Here is a 17,746-nt window from a genome sequence, read left to right as displayed (position 1 = left end):
TCCTCCTTTTTGGTGTAGGGTGTTTTTTTTCTATATTCTACTGCCACGGTCTGCTGATAAGTGCCGCACATAAGTGCGGCATTTATCAGCAACTCCTTTGTTGGCGTAGGTTTTTTTTTTTATACTTACTGTAAAAAAACACGTAAAAAAACACTACATTACACCACACTACATTGAATAAAGTTTGACACTACACCACTACATACCCCATATACCAATCCCCGTATAAAGATGGCCCCCAGGGTGTTTTCGGTGTCGGACGCATACGTTATTGCCTCCGACACCGAAACAGCCAGTGAGGATGAATGGGGGGGATCCTTCTTTCCTCCATTCATCCTCATCATCCTCATCATCCAGTGACGTGTCTGGGGGTAGCGTAGCGTACGCTGCCCCCCAGACACGTCTTTTCCGCCAGTACCGTCCCAATAAGAGATGACGGTATGGTGTGAAATTCTACAAACTGTGTGAGAGTACCTCAGGGTACACTTACAGATTTAGGGTACGTGCACACTGCGGAATGGCAAAGGATAACTCTTTGTGCATTCCGCAGCTGGCACCCGCCGGCGGACTGATGCGGGCGCATGTCTCCACCCATGTCATAGACTCCATGTTATGCATGGGCGGATTCCATCGTCCGTCCAAAGAATGAACACGTTGGACGGAGAGCGGAATCCGCCCGTGCATAGAATGGAGTCTATGACACGGACGGAGACGTGCGCCTGCATTAGTCTGCCGGCGGGTGCCAACTGCGGAATGCACGAAGGGTTATCTGTCGCGATTCCGCAGTGTGCACGTACCCTTAGAGTGTATGTAGGAAGGGACACCCGAATCCAGCCCCCAGATGCCCCCTCCCCCCCCCATCCTCGGAACAAGTGGGAAGATCGTCCGGGAACTGATCTTCCCACTGCTGGATAAAGGTTACCACCTGTACGGGGATAACTTTTATACCAGCACCCCCTCTTCTGGTCCCTCGCTGCCCGAGCTACTGTAGCTTGCGGCACAATCCGTAAATATCAGAAGCCGTAATAGTGCCCTAATATTTAGCAGCCATGGAGCGGACCCAGCGCTTCTGGATATGAAGGACCCTGTATCGCACCAGGACAACATTTTCCAGGTGACGTCCCCCACACTGGAGAAAGGGAGACCCCAGAAGAAGTGCAGAGTGTGGCGTAACAGGGGGATCAGGAAGGACACCATTTTCCAGTGTGACACCTGTCCTGATCACCCCGGCCTCTGCATACTGGATCGCTTCAAGACGTACCACACGTCACTGGAGTTCTACATTATCTAAATTCTGTCCCTTATTCCTATTTCAGGGGTCACGTTGATCCAGGGATTATTCTGATCGCCATTATGGAGTCGGGAAGGAATTTTCCCCTGTGATGAGGCTACTGTCGTCTGCCTCACGAGGGGTTTTTGCCTTCCCCTGGATCAACACAGGTTGAATTTGATGGACACCTGTCATTTCCAACCTTATAAACTAATAATTGCCCTAATACCCCCAAATAAATTAGAATTGTCCCTTTTCCCCAGCTAAGTAAGTATGGCCGCCATTCCCATTAGAGGATGCCATGATGCAATTACAAAGCCTCTGTGCGGCCAGGACAGTAGAAACCCTCCACAAGTGACCCCATTCTGGAAACTATACCCGATAAGGAATCTAACAAGGGGGGCAGCGGGGATATGGCCCCCTGGTGACGGCCATATTTGGGACGTGAAAATGAAAAAAATTGTATTTTTTATTTTCTCGGCACATGTTCTACGTAAGTGCCCGTCACCAGTGGGGTCCATATCCTCACTGCACCCCTTGTTAGATTCCTTATGGGGTGTAGTTCCCAGAATGGAGTCACTTGTCGGGGGTTTCTACTGTCCTGGCAGCACAGGAGCTTTGTAATTGCGACATGGCCTCCATCCTCCATTCCAGCCTCTAAATGGCGCTCTGTCCCTTTGGTGACTTGCCCTGTGTCCATATGGCACATTATGCCCACATGTGGGGTATTTTCGTACTCAGGGGAAACTACCCTACACGTTTTGTGTTCATTTTCTTTTTTAACCCCTTGTGGAAATGGAAAAAAATCAAGGCTAGACCAACATTTAGTGTAATTTTTGTAAAATTTTTACTCTAAATCATTAAACTTGTCATGATTTTTTCATTTTCACAAGGGGTTAAAAGATAAAAAAAAACATTTAATGTGTAGCGCAATTTCCCCTGAGTACGGAAATACCCCACATGTGTACATAAAGCGCCATTCGGGTGCAGGGTAAGCCTCCGAAGGGACGGAGCGCCATTTGGTTTTTGAAGGCTGGATTTGGATGGAATGGATTTCGAGGGGCCATGTTGCATTCAAAAGGCCCCTGTGTTGCCAAGACAGTTGAACCCCCCCACAAGTGACCCCATTATGGAAACTGCACCCCTCAGGGAATGTAACAAGGGGTGTAGTGAGCATATGGACCCCACTGGTGACGGGCACAAATGTGGAACAATGTGGCGTGAAAATGAAATATTACATTTTTTACACTATAATGTTGGTTTAGCCTTGAATTTATCATTTTCACAAGGGGTTAAAAGAGGGAAAAAAAAACAAAATGTGTAGAGCAATTTCCCCCGAGTCCGTAAATACCCCACATGTGGACATAAAGCGCCATGTGGGCGCAGGGCAAGCCTCCCAAGGGAAGGAGCGCCATTTGGATTTTGGAGGTTGGATTTGGCTAGAATGGATGATGAAAGCCATGTCGCATTTACAGAGCCCTCGTGCTGCCAAAACACTGGAAACCCCCCACAAGTGACCCCATTCTGGAAACTGCACCCCTCAAGGAATCTAACAAGGGGTGCAGTGAGGATATGGACCCCTTGATGAAGGGCACATTTGTGCCATGAAAGTGAAAAAATGAAATTTTTTACTTTTACGTCACATTGTTCCACATTTGTGCCCGTCACCAGTGGGGTCCATATGCTCACTGCCCCCCTTGTTAGATTCCTTGAGGGGTGTAGTTTCCAGAATGGGGTCACTTGTGGGGGGTTTCCAGTGTCTTGGCAGCACGAGGGCTCTGTAAATGCGACATGGCGCTTGAAATCCTTTTCAGTGAAATTCAGCTTTCAAAAGCCAATTGGCGCTCCTTCCCATTGGAGGCTCGTCCTGCGCCCCCTTGGCACTTTATCGCCACATGTGGGGTATTTCCGTACTCGGGAGAAACTGCGCTACACATTTTGTGTCTTTTTTTGCCTCTTATCCCTTTAAGAAAATGAAAAATTGAAGGCTAGAACAACCTTTTAGTGTAAAAAATAAATTTTTCTTTTTTCACGCCATATTGTTCGGAAAATCTGTGAAGCACCTGTGGGGTCCAGATGCTCACCGCACCCCTTGTTACATTCCTTGAGGGGTGTAGTTTTCTAAATGGTGTCCCTTTAGGGGTGTTTTTTAGGTTTTGGCACCCCAGAGCCTCTGCCAACCTGAAGTGGTACAGTCAAAAATGACCAAATATAACGGAGGCGTTGAAAATCACTAGGCGCTCCCTTATATCTGAGGCTTGTGGTTGCGTCAAATAGCGCAATAGGGTCACATATGGGGTATTTCTATAAACTGCAGAAACGGGACAATAATTATTGGGGTGCATTTCTCTGGTAATAGGTTTATAATTATGAAAAATATTGGATTACAATAAAATCTCTGCACAGAAAATTCAAATTTTCAAATTCCTTACACACTTAGCTTTTATTTTTGTGACTCCCCTTAAGGGTTAAAACACTTTCTGGATATGCTTTTGCAGAGTGTGGGGGGTGAAGTTTCTGAAATGGGGTGCTTTGTGGGGCTTTCTAACATACAGGCCCCTCAAATACACTTCAAACCTGAACAGGTCCCTAAAAATATCTGATTTTGAAATTTTACTGAAAATTTGGAAATTTGCTGCTAATGTTTTAAGCTCCCTATTGTCTAAAAAAATGAAAGATAGTTTAATAAATGCCGCCAACATAAAGTAGACATGTTGCTTATGCTATTTAATATATAATTTATGTGGTATAACCACTTTCTGTATACGCAAAAAAGTTTCAAAGTTGGAAAAATGCATTTTTTCACATTTTTTCACATTATTTGGGATTTTTTCATAAAGATTTGTTATGAGTATCGACTCCAATTTACCAGAAATGTAAAGTACAATATGTCACGAGAAAACAATCTCAGAATCAGCCGGATAGGTAAAAGCATCCCGAAGTTATTAATGACTAAAGTGACACAGGTCATATTCATAAAATTTGTCTCTGTCATTAAGGCCATTTCAGGCTCTGTCCTTAAGGGGTTAAAAAAACAGATCAGTGTACACATAACATGATCGACCATGTGGCCCTATAACCTATGTTAATCTCAGGCTAAGCTTTAATAGATAGTATATGGGGGATGGGTCCTGTTACATAACAGCTACATTTAATATATAATATAAAAAAGGATAAAATCCCGTCTTTTTTTACCATACACAAAAAACATGGTCGCACTCTTAAAAAAAAGATCCGTTTTGATCCATTTTTCAATCCTTTTTTTTTTTTTTAACAATGGAAGTCAATGGAAACGGATGCACACAAATGTATTAGTTCATCCGTTTTTTTGTTTTTTTTTGGGGGGGGGGGTGCAAAAATATGGAGGAAAAAAAACAAACTGCAGTGTGAACCCAGCCTTAATAATGTAAAAATTACCAAAAATGTTTCTTTTAAAGAATACAATCTGGCACACAAGACACAAGCCCTCACTTGGCTACGGTAATAAATTCTTGGAATTTTTTTAAGTATTTTATATTGTGTAAATTCTTGAAACTGGAAAAGATACGTATACATATTCGGTATCGCCATAATCATATATTAGGCAATCAATGCTCCATCAGTTATTCTGGTAATAACATCTTGAGACATCAGTCTGAGCGGGATATTTACTCACAGTCATGTTTTTACCCTCATAGTGAAACCCTGCTGTTTCCCAAAATGTGATTTTCTTGCTATAAACATTACCCAACATACAGTAGTAGTTTATCTATGAGGTTTAAACCACACATGCAGTTTTTGATGCCAAAGGTTAGGTTCACACTAACATATCCATTTTATGGGGGGGGGGGGGGGGGGGGGGGAACTGATGGAAAAACGGATGCAGTTGTATGCCATTCGTTAGGATCCGTTTTTCCATTTACTTACATTATAGAAAAAAAAACAGATAAAAAAACGGATCCTTTTTTTTTTAACGTACACAAAAACGTGGTTTGCTATGCGGTTCTGTAAAACTAAAAATTTAAAAACAGATCAGTTACACTTTATATAATTACACAGATCTACAATGCTGTGAGTTTGGGCAATAAACCGCTAGTTGGAGCAGAAACTGGTATAAGGAGGCATGCACGCGCTCTGTAGATTACGGATGCAACAGAGCATGAGGCTGCGGGACGGCATCGGGAACTCCCAGCAGTGTAACACCTGGAGCTCCAAACCTAGTCAAATCTTCCCGCTACTGTAACAATATAGTACAGGAAAAGACAAATCTAATAAAACACACCATTTCAAGGAAATAGTGACAAAAACACAACCACAATGAGTGCGCAAAAGAAACTGAAATTGGTATTTTAACATGGGATTTACAAACCAGACAATCCCTTTAAGTCCCTGCAAGTTGTTGCAATGGCCGTGATTAGTACGGAACTTATGTTGTGCTGAAGGTTGAGGGCATCCCAGCTAGAGTGTGTGCAGTGGGGAGTTCTGATGCAGGCGCGCACGGATGCGCCCGCATCAGAACCCTGTGGCGCTAAAGATCATCCGCCCGGTACTGCAGTACCGGCCGGGATGATCTTTTCTGAGACTGGCCGGTCTTATACAGCGTGTGAACATGGCCTTATCCTGTGTACAGAGTAACAACTCTTTGAGGGAGATTTATCAAACATGGTGTAAAGTGAAACTGGCTCAGTTGCCCCTAGCAACCAATCAGATTCCACCTTTCATTTTCCAAAGAGTCTGTGAGGAATGAAAGGTGGAATCTGATTGGTTGCTAGGGACAACTGAGCCCGTTTCACTTTACACCATGTCTGATAAATCTCCCCCTATGTGTAATGTATGTTGTATAGATATGGGGCTGGAAACCATTTTAATATTTGTTGTAGATATAGCCCTATGTCTGCCGATCCAGTTTGTTTCAATAGGATTCTCTAGGGGTACCACAGATTTTAATACATTTAGGTTAAGAAGGATCTGACCTCTATGATTCTTTTCCCCACCATGGATAAGGGATACATCAGTAATATTGTTAAAGGGGTACTCCAGCAAAAAAAAATAAAAAATCTTCCAAATTAACAGGTGCTAGAAACTGCCATAGATTTGTAATTTACTTCTATTAAAACCTTTCAAGTCATCCAGTACTTATGAGCTGCTTTATGTCCTGCAGGAAGTGGTGTATTTTTTCAGTCTGGAGAGCAGGAGAGGTTTTCTATGGGGATTTGCTACTGCTCTGGACAATTCCTGACATGGACAGAGGTGGCAGCAGAGAGAACTGTTTCAGACTGGAGAGAATAAACCACTTCCTGCAGGACATACAGTAGCTAATAAGTACTGGAAGACTGGAGGTTTTTTCAATAGAAGCAAATTACAAATCTCTGGCACTTTCTGACACCAGTTGATGTAAAAGATTTTTTTCTGTAGTACCCCTTTAATAGAATAAGAGGGAGCAGTTTATGCTACATGTATATGGGCAGCTTTAGGAATGTTGGGCACATAATAATGTTTGGTCAGGATACAGATTAGCTCCGTTCAGCCATGGCTGCTTTGAGCATTGTGAATCTGTCCTAGCTAAGATTTCATTACCATCTATTTGCATAGGATTCATGCGTTACCATCTCTTTACATGCCATTCATATGTGCATTGCCACCGGTGAGCAGGCTTCATGCGGTGTGTTAGATAAGTGCGGGCCTGGGCTAAGGTCTTATAGATAGTGGGCGGGGGAGGGGTCCTCTTACATAACAGCTACTCAGACACACTTAGCAGACCACACTAATACTTCTGTGCTTTTGTGGGCAAAAATACAACTTCATATTGTAACAATTAAAGCTCAGTTATTGTACGATGTATCCTAAATCTGTTACTCGGTGTCCACACATATCAATGGTTCTTTATATAGCTCTAATCTAAGATTTGGGGATTATTGCATAATATACAGAATAAGGCTATGTTCACACAAGGTATATTTTCGTAAAACCACGGCCGTTGTCTAGAGAAATCTACAGAAATCTAGAGAAATACATTTAACATAAAAAAAACTTGACTTTTTAAAGATCGTTTTCTGATGACACATTCCCTTTATGTTATATACTAGATTGCCTTTAAGTTATACACTAGATTACCTTTAAGTCATATACTAGATTCCCTTTAAATTATGCACTAGATTCCCTTAATGTTATATACTAGATTCCCTTTAAGTTATACACTAGATTCCCTTAATGTTATATACTAGATTCCCTTTAAGTTATACACTAGATTCCCTTAATGTTATATACTAGATTCCCTTTAAGTTATACACTAGATTCCCTTAATGTTATATACTAGATTCCCTTTAAGTTATACACTAGATTCCCTTTAAGGTATACACTAGATTTTCTTAACATTGTATACTAGATTCCCTTAGGTTATACACTAGTTTCCCTTTAAGTCATATACTAGATTCCCTTTAAGTTATACACTAGATTCCCTTAATGTTAAATACTAGATTCCCTTTAAGTTATACACTAGATTCCCTTAATGTTATATACTAGATTCCCTTTAAGTTATACACTAGATTCCCTTTAAGGTATACACTAGATTTTCTTAACATTATATACTAGATTCCCTTAGGTTATACACTAGTTTCCCTTTAAGTCATATACTAGATTCCCTTTAAGTTATACACTAGATTCCCTTTAAGTTATAGGACCAGTCCTGGCTCTGTTCCCGTTTTTGCGTCTACATCTACACTGACCACAGATTTATCAGGAAACATCTTTCACCACTTGTCCCAATAGCGTCTTTACGGCACGGACGGACGGACATGTATTTTATGAAGTTGTGAAATTAAGAAGTTATTGTGTTTGGTAAGGAGGGAACAATGTGTAGAGACGGACGGCTGCGGGACACGTCCGGGGCCTCACAGGTTTATTACAGGTTATTGTAACGTCCGGAATAATTAGCACATTGTTACCTGTGATACATTGAGCCAGGGAAAGGGTTAATAATGATACTTTTATTTATTTTTCACTATATGAAACTACAGCATGGATTCCACCTTTCATTTCTCAAAGATTCTTCGGAAAATGAAAGGTGGAATCTGATTGGTTGCTAGGGGCAACTGGGCCAATTCTACTTTACACCAGTTTGATAAATCTCTCCCAATGAGCTTTACAAGTTTAATGCTAAAACCGTGAGTGTTACACCGCCATCTTCTCGATTCTGGACAGCAAAAATTTGACTTTTAAAACTGTCCCAGCGACAAAAAGCAACGCCCACTTGTCCAGGAAGGCACAAAGAACAAAAAAAAGCTTATGCAGTCACTGTTAAAAAATATGTGCAAAACTTTGAAAAAAAATCATGTTTTAATTTTTACTTTTTTCCCTTACTATGGGAAAACTCCCCAGCTATCCCCTCCCAGAGAGCCCTGTATACTGAGGTATTCCACCAGTATACAGAGACTATGGAGGTATGAGGTAACCGCCTCACGATCCTCCCCCATTTCGTCTACACAACAACACGGCGGGTCACGCGCTCGCCAGTCACATGAGCCCCGCAGGCAAACATTGGACCAATCCTGTAGGCGGACTCCGTCATGGGGGCGGAGCTACAGCCACACTATATAACAGCGCCGGCGCCGCACAATGCCTGCAGTTCCAGCAAGTGATCCTTCATAGAGGTAACGCTCGTGGTGTATGATGGGCTGTAGCTGGGGGAAAGCGGGGCCTGGAGTGTCGGGACGGGGTATCCTGGCTGTATGTGTGCTCCATCTCACTGCCGCTCCCTATCCCCGGGTATCACTGGGATGTAACCCGTTTCCCTCTCTGCTCTCCTCCTGTATACCGGACCGGCTTGACCTGGCTGCCCGGTGATGCTTCCCCTCCCAGCTCGGTCATGATGAGTCAGCTGCTCGGCGTTCTCTCCCGGTGTTGTTGTCCCCCCGGGCTCGTACATCCCGCTTACGTAACCGGGAGCTTCCTGTCCCATCTGGGCTGCAGGGATGGGGGATGGTGGGGGGCTGTGTCCTTCCGGACGGATTGCTGGGTGGAATGCTGTACGGGCTGGGGTCATGGATGTGCGTGTTATAGCTGCCCGGGCTGGGGTCATGGATGTGTGTGTTATAGCTGCCCGGGTTGGGGTCATGGATGTGCTACCATGGATGTTATAGCTGCCCGGGCTGGGGTCATGGATGTGCGTGTTATAGCTGCCCGGGCTGGGGTCATGGATGTGCTACCATGGATGTTATAGCTGCCTGGGCTGGGGTCATGGATGTGCGTGTTATAGCTGCCCGGGCTGGGGTCATGGATGTGCTACCATGGATGTTATAGCTGCCCGGGCTGGGGTCATGGATGTGCGTGTTATAGCTGCCCGGGCTGGGGTCATGGATGTGCTACCATGGATGTTATAGCTGCCTGGGCTGGGGTCATGGATGTGCGTGTTATAGCTGCCCGGGCTGGGGTCATGGATGTGCGTGTTATAGCTGCCTGGGCTGGGGTCATGGATGTGCGTGTTATAGCTGCCTGGGCTGGGGTCATGGATGTGCTACCATGGATGTTATAGCTGCCTGGGCTTGGGTAATGGATGTGTGTGTTATAACTACCTGGGGTAATGACGGTGTTATAGCTGCGGTAATTGATGTGCGTGTTAGCTGCCCTGGCTTGGATAATGGTTGTGTGTGTTATAGCTGCCTGGGCTTGGGTAATGCCAATGTTATAGCTGCACTCTGTATCCCATCACTGCACACATAAATGGTCATAATCTTAGAGCCAGGTGTAATGGTAGTTTTTGGCTTGCAAGTATACTGGAAGCATTGGTAGTGCCAGAGATGTGAGCCCCAGCTAACCTTGCATGGAGTGCCTGTACATGTAGATTGCCTGCACCTTAAAGGGACTGTCACCACCTAAACTTATCAGATTATACATCAGTAGGGTATACAATTGATTCTATATCTGCAATTCTTACTAAAACTTTGATCAATAATGTGCCTGCTTACACACAGAAAAATTATTGCTTAAATTCAACCAATATAGTTTTTTGCATTTGTGTCATAGGGCCCTAACTACTGGCTGTAGGTGTCTATGGGCCTTCAGTAACAGTGGCTGGAACTGCCTGCATCAGGGATCTATATAGCTGGATAGCCTGGCTTCTAATGTTCCAAAATGCTGCTCCTAGGGAGGGCAGTTTTGCAGGAATAACTTACTCGTATGTGACCCTACAGAGTACCAGATGTCCTCTCAGGACCTCTACCTGTTTTGTGTAAGGAAGCGCCCCTCCCCCCGACGCGTTCTCTTGTTCACCCCATTGATCACCATATCCTCTGCTTTGTTCCTGTAATACTGATTAACCCTTATCTCTCTGCAGAAACCATGATGCTATATATACTCTCCATAGGGCTATGTTTAGCCACTGTACTTGCTGCCCCTGGGATTGATCCTACACTGAATGAGTACTGGGAGCAATACTTAACTTTCCACGCTAAGTCTTACGGAGCGGTAAGTATAAGCTTAACATTTACACTGAACAGTACTGACTGAATAACTTGGTCATCTAGGTGTCTAAGTTGGTCTTGCTGCGGGGACCTGTGAGGGAGATCTAGCAAACTGTTCCACAAGACAGTGGATCACTTATATCAACAGATTGTGCAGGGCAACAGTGGGTCAGTTGCAAACAGCAAGCAGATTCCAGAGGTTGGTCAAAATCCCCCTAAATTTGCCTCTCCCTCCATTGAGCTGCTGCTTTGTTTTAGTACTCTTGGTATATGACTGCAGAGGTAAGTTTAGTGTCTGTTCACATGTGCAGGTTCTGTGCAGAGTACTGGCCAACCATGTAGTGGTATGTGATGGTATCATAGGATTCAAAGCATAGAGGGAGATCTGAAATATTGGCTCAGAAGCGGAGAAGAGACCAAACTTGAATGATGGTCATATAAGGGGGATCAGTTATAAATATTCCACCTTCCAGGTTAATGGGTGTTGCTGCTCTGTAGATTTTTAATAAATTCTAAAGATGTTCCAGTACTTACAGCTGTTGTATGTTCTGCAGGAAGTGGGTGTATTTTCAGTCTTTACACAGTGCTCTTCTACCTCTAGCAGGCATGAACTTTCCAAGCACCACGTTTTTTTTTTTTTTTTTAACTTGGACAGAGGTGGCAGCAGAGAGCACTGGAAGAAAAATAGATTACAAGTCTATAACTTGACACCACAGCTTTAAAAAAAGACAAACATTCTGAGTACCCTTTTAATCTTTCAAGTTCTGCTTTACTTTTTGATCACTAGCTTATAGGAAAGATGTGTGACCAGTGATCTCTGCCTCATTTTTGTGTTTTTAACCAAACACTTTAAGCTTTTTACTTCTCATGGGCTGTTTTGCTCAAATCCTGAAAAGATGCTGTTAACCCAGTTACCCAAGGAGTGTTGTGGTAATGCTGGGACCCTTGGTGCCACAGACTCCTCCTAGGTGCTCAGAGGACAGGCAATTGTTTTTGGACATTATGGTGCAGCCTTAAAGGGGTATTCCACTCAAACATAACTTTCGATATATTGCTGCCCATGGTGAGTAACAATTCACTTCATACTTATCTATTCAGTCTCCTTCCCCCAGATCTGACTTGCTGCTTTCTGCTATCTGTGAGTGTTTGTCTCCACTCCCCCCTCCCTTCTGAGACAGATGTAAAAAAGGTCCCTGGCAGGTTTTTATCAGCAACATTGTAGCTTCTTTGTAATGCTGGGGGGCTTATTCTGAGGTCAAATTTCTAATGAACTCACTGATTAATTGTACCAGCATTACAAAGAAGCTACAATGTTGCAGATACAGCCTGCCAGGGTCTACTTAACATCAGCCATCTCTGAAGCGAGGGGAGAGGATGGAGACAGAATAGCTCACATTTGTCTTCAGCAGAAAGCAGCAGTTCAGAACTGGAGGATGTAGACTGAATAGTTAAGTATGGAAAGAATTCTCACCATGGGCAGCAAAATATAAAGTTATGTTTGAGTGGAATACCCCTTTAATGTGTGGATGGCTGTGTACATGTGCCAGAGGTCTTGTGGCTTGAGATGAGCTTGCTATGCAGTTGTATATTCTACAGTCTGTGGTGTTATCCTGTAATTCCGGGGGGTATGTTATTGGGCCCTAAGTGGTGTACGAATGTGGCTTGTCCATCCTTCTGTCCAGTGTACTCTTCAGCTGCCATTGACTGCAACATTGGATTGAAGCTCTCATCCATCCATTACAGCATGTGATTGGCAGTCAACAGCTGACACGGCTGCTAATGTGTGGTCAGCAGGTTATACTGCCCAACAGTGCTATATATAGCATGTAAGGAAAGGGTTAATTCTTACATTTGTCTGTTACTGGAATAAGACTTGCACTGGATATGAACTTATTTTTTCCTTTACAGAAAGAAGCTAGCTGGAGGCGAATGCTATGGGAGAAAAACCTGAAGATGATTGAAATGCACAACATGGAATACTCCATGGGAAAGCACACTTACAGGCTTGGCATGAATCACTTTGGTGATATGGTGAGTATATTGGCAAGAGACTCCTGTATACCCTGAGCTTCATCGGCAAAGTGGAAAGGAGGGCTCGGTGATGCAGAAAGTCGGTGATCTATGTACTAGATTAGTCTCTTCCTTTCAGCTTCTAAGATGGGGCACTTACTGATGGAAAGAACTCCTTGTACAGTGTATGCCATGTGCCAACCTGGTCTCTTCCATTTCAGACTCTAGAAGAATTCCAACAGGTGATGAATGGCTACAAGCACAAGCCTGACAGGAAAAGGGGGTCAACCTTCATGTCTCCAAACAACTATGAACCCCCCAAGAGTGTTGACTGGCGCAAAGAAGGATATGTAACACCAGTTAAAGATCAGGTATGTATACAGAAGTAGTAAGTTCAGGCTTAGCCAGGCAGGATGCTTCACTCCTGGTCTGTAATTTCTTAACCCATAGACATTCAGCCTCTCTCCATAATCCTTCGTCTTGAATGTTGGCACTGCTGTACATGTCTAAAAGTGTATCTTCTGTCTTCTAGGGTCAGTGTGGTTCTTGCTGGGCCTTCAGTGCAACCGGTGCTCTAGAAGGACAACACTTCAGAAAGGTTGGAAAACTGGTGTCTCTTAGTGAGCAAAACCTTGTTGACTGCTCTAGACCAGAAGGCAATGAGGGTTGCAATGGAGGTCTCATGGATCAAGCTTTTCAGTATGTTTTGGACAACAAAGGCATTGACTCTGAAGAGTCTTACCCATACCTTGGCAAGGTATGTTCCATCCTACCCTTCAAGCTTAAAGTGTGAACTTACTGGTGGCTTTTTCTTTTTCCCTGTAAAGTTATAGGCAATGACTGACGCTTATCTATTGTTACAGGATGACCAGGAGTGTAAATACAACCCTGATAACAATGCTGCAAATGACACTGGTTTTATGGATGTAACTTCTGGAAGTGAGAAGGAGTTGATGAAGGCCGTGGCTTCAGTTGGCCCTGTGTCTGTGGCCATTGATGCTGGACATCAATCATTCCAGTTCTACCAGAGTGGTAAGTGTCCCACAAGACCTGGGAAGATGTTGGTCTCATTTCTACCTGAACAGAAAACTCTCCCTATCCAGATCAAATTCATGTGCAGAATCGCCTGATTTTTGGTCCAACATATGTAATGTTCAATTTTTAAAACCGCTGCATCTCTACACAATCTTGGGTAGACTTGTCAGTTCTCTAGTCCAGTGCTTCTCAATTCCAGTCCTCAGGCCTCAAACGGGTCATGTTTCGAGGATTTCCCATACAAAGAACACCTGTGATAATACCTGATGCGCACTGAGTATAATATCACCTGTGAAATACTAAGGAAACATGACCTGTTGGTGAGGACTGTAATTGAGGCACTGCTCTAGTCTGTACTAACACCTGACCATCAACTGCTTGATGCAGATGGCATGGCCAGACTAAACTATTCCACTTTCCTAGTGTAAATTGGTGCAAATGACACTAACTCTAAAGACTTCTCATTAACATTGAGACACATGTAACACTGTTATGTTTGACGTGTACTCACACTCCTACTCCTACGTTTTTAGGTATTTACTATGAGCCTGACTGCAGCAGCACAGAACTGGATCATGGCGTCCTTGTCGTTGGCTATGGATTCCAGGGAGAGGATGTTGATGGAAAGAAATACTGGATAGTTAAAAACAGGTAAGTGTGGGGTTCAAGCATTAAAGCCACAATGACATTAACTCATCTGGTGTGAAAATTAATGTGATAAGTAGTTTCACAAAATCACTTGAGCTAGCTCTTTAGGAATCTATTCTGAATATATTAACCAGGCTCAGTGTTGCTAACAAATTGCTATTATAAAGCACTATTGGCCTTAAAGTGACTACCACCAAGCCCAGGCTGAAGCACTGGAGGCGGGCTGACCCACCCCCACCAGTGGGAAGAAACCCCAGCCCCTCCATGACGTGACTCTATTAGGATCAATGTAACCCTATCATAGAGGGGCTGGGGTTTCCTCTCACTAAGGGTGGGTCAGCCCCCCTCCAGTGCTTCAGCCTGGGCCTGGTGGTAAGTCACTTTAATATGCCTTAGTACAGGGTAGCAATGTTAAATGCGTTAGTCTTGTCTTGCTGAGCATTTGTAACTTTTTTTTTTTTTTTTTTTTTTTTTCCCTTTCTACTTTTAGTTGGAGTGAAAAATGGGGTGACGGAGGATATGTTTACATTGCAAAAGACAGAGGAAATCACTGCGGGGTTGCGACATCTGCTAGCTATCCTCTAGTGTAGTTTTACAAAGACTTTTATTTTGACACTAGGCACCTGTTCTGATCTTTTTACTTTGAGTTTTAACAATTGTGAATATGCTGCAGGATCACAACTATGCTGGGAACCATCACCATGAAGCTGCATTGTTAGTACTGTGTAAATGTTTTTATTTGTTTTTATATTTTAAAATAAAACTTGTTTAATCGAATGCATGCCTACTGTGATATGGTGGGACAGATCCTGTCTTGAATAGCACAGGTATAAAATCAGGCTGCAAAAGTCACTAACTTGGGAAAAGATGTAGGATCTAGAGCTTACTACAAACAGGTGTTTGGTCTAACTTTGTTAATCTTCATAGATGGGGCCACTTAAGGCAGGAGTGCCCATTCAGAATCCAATGGGTAATTGTAAAGCACAATTTGGTAAGCCTAAACAGTTAGTGACTGAATTGTGTAAGTACATTGACATGAAATTAAAGCGGCTGGGGCCACCATATTCTGTACCTCCCCTCACATCTAACACTCTGCATATAACTTGGGTGGCTGCTGCACAAGGGTTTGAACATGGGTGGCATTGTAAGGAGCATCCATATCAAACTGGACAGACTTCTGGAGTTTCACAAATACAGTGGTGCCTTGTATTACGAGCATAACTCGTTCCGGCACTGTGCTTGTAATCCAAATCCACTCTTAAAACAAAGCAAATTTTCCCATAAGTCCCTGATATAAAGACAATTGGTTCCACAAAAATTCTGAATAACATTAACATGTAGAACAGGTGAAACATTCAGAAACGGCAGAATGTGAAGTTCTATGAATGGGAAAACAAGGGCTGACAGACTGCAGGGAGCATGAAGAATGAGCAGGGCAGATGTGGGCACATACATGCAGCACTCTGTCTGGAGTGTGGGGTTACAGCTATGGAGAGATTACCTCGGTCCTGTCGGCTGATGTAAGCCCCAGCCTGAAGGGGATCGGCTAGGATTTGGAAGGTGAGGGAGACTTCCTGGGGTCAGAGTACAGGGCTGTATACCACGCTATGCAGGTAATGTCCCTCCTCCATTCACCCTCCCACCCAGTACAGGGAGCTCTTAAACAAAGTCACAATTTTGACAACCTGAGCTCAAATGTTCTTAAACCAAGGTACCGCTGTTTTTGGGGGTGGGCAACAGGTCCTCTTTAACCCATAGCTGCACCAGGACGTTACTGAACGTCCTGGTGCCGCTATGGGAGTTCAGAGGGGGGTGCCGCATGTAGCCTGGGATCGTGGCTATTAGCGGGCACGGTCCGATCGCAGTGCCCACTAAGTACTTAGAAGCAGCTGTCAAAGTTGACAGCTGCTTCTAAATACTTGCTCATCTCCATACCTGGTGGTCTAGTGGGGGGATTGCCCCCCTGTGGCACGATTGCTGGGGGGCAATCTCCGCATCCAACCCGGACCAGGGTCTGCGCTGTAATGGCGCTGATCCCGGCTCGGCATTCAATTGCTTTCGGCTGCAGCAGCCGAAAGCAATAGAACACTGATCTCATGGATTCATGCAGTATAACTATACTGCATGGATCTCTATGAGAGATCAGAGTGCATATACTAGAAGTCCCCCAGGGGGGCTTCTAGTATGTGTAAAGTAAAAATATTTTTTTAATAACACAATCCCCCTCCCCTAGTGTGAATCACCCCCCCCTTTCCCCATTTTATAAATAAGTTTGCTATCGCCACGTGCGTAATTGCCCAACTATTTTATCACATTCCTGATCTCACAGGGTAAATGGCATAAGCGTAAAAATTCCAAGTGCAAAATTGCACATTTTTGGTCACATCAAATCCAGAATAATTGTAATAAAAAGCGATCAAAAGTCGTATATGCGCAATCAAGGTACCGATAGAAAGAACACATCATGGCGCAAAAAATGACACCTTACACAGACCCATAGACCAAAGAATAAAGTGCTATAAGCATGGGAATAGAGCGATTTTAAGGAACACTTATTTTTCTTTAAAAGGTTTTTAATTTTTTACAAGCCATCAAATCAAAAAAGTTATACATGTTACATATCGTAGTAATCGTAACAACTTAAGGAACATGTATAACAAGTCTGTTTTACCCTAGGGCGAACGGAGTAAAACAACCCCCACAATAAAAAAAATCTTTTTTTTTCAATTTCACCACTTTTTTTTTTTCTGGTTTCCTGCCACATTTTAGGCAAAATTACATCTGCCATAGCAAAGTACAATTAGTTGCGCAAAAAATAAGGGAAAAATGCAGGCGCTATGGCCTTATACACGAGGAGGAAAAAACGAAGCGCAGAAATGAAAGCTGGCTGTGTCCCCTTAGGGTTAATGCCCTGTTTTATACAAAGGGATATTTGTTGGGTTTCATATAAATCCCACAAAGCTGAAGCATGGAAGTGGTGGTAGAGGGATTGCTTCTAGTGAGAATTTTTCCAAAGAGGTTGTGCATGTATTGTAGCACAGACCCATAAGTGGCTGTGTGGCCCCTGTACACACTTCGCTGTGTTCATGAACCTTTGAACTGTGAAAATCTCAAACTGCAGCAGGATGCCTATAACAAAGCTGCCTGCTGACATCAGTGTAGGAGAAACATCTGCATTTAGGTTAACTTGACAGACGTGACTCTTCAGGTGGGGGGTCCCAGTGGTCAGACCCCCACTAATGAGCTAGAGCATAGGTGATAGTTGATCTTGGTATAATCTCTGCAATATTACTGTCATTTAAAAAAAACAAATTGCATGTCACCAGTTCTGATCCTATGTGTCTGG

The 17,746-nt window shown here is 43.5% G+C and overlaps 1 protein-coding gene across 3 annotated transcripts in view; it reads left to right on the top strand.

Annotated features, from left to right (window-relative positions):
- The window catches only part of CTSL (cathepsin L), a 325,166-nt gene extending 309,989 nt beyond the window's left edge, over window positions 1–15,177 (top strand). The window contains exons 1-8 of one of the 3 annotated variants that reach the window (XM_069961763.1): window positions 8,732–8,898; window positions 10,581–10,711; window positions 12,616–12,738; window positions 12,939–13,088; window positions 13,250–13,474; window positions 13,581–13,749; window positions 14,286–14,403; window positions 14,891–15,177. In XM_069961763.1, the coding sequence (XP_069817864.1) occupies window positions 8,766–8,898; window positions 10,581–10,711; window positions 12,616–12,738; window positions 12,939–13,088; window positions 13,250–13,474; window positions 13,581–13,749; window positions 14,286–14,403; window positions 14,891–14,990 (1,149 nt within the window). In that variant the 5' untranslated portion in view covers window positions 8,732–8,765 and the 3' untranslated portion in view covers window positions 14,991–15,177. Of the gene's footprint in view, window positions 1–8,731; window positions 8,899–10,580; window positions 10,712–12,615; window positions 12,739–12,938; window positions 13,089–13,249; window positions 13,475–13,580; window positions 13,795–13,843; window positions 14,035–14,285; window positions 14,404–14,890 lie in introns of those variants that run through there. The other 2 variants (XM_069961762.1, XM_069961765.1) reach the window with 2 other exon arrangements.
- The last annotated feature ends 2,569 nt before the right edge of the window (window positions 15,178–17,746 follow it).

This window comes from Dendropsophus ebraccatus, chromosome 3 (assembly GCF_027789765.1).
Source record: "Dendropsophus ebraccatus isolate aDenEbr1 chromosome 3, aDenEbr1.pat, whole genome shotgun sequence".
Lineage (NCBI taxonomy): Eukaryota > Metazoa > Chordata > Amphibia > Anura > Hylidae > Dendropsophus > Dendropsophus ebraccatus.
Note: the sequence above shows the minus strand (reverse complement) of the source record. Positions and strands in the feature narration are given on the sequence as shown.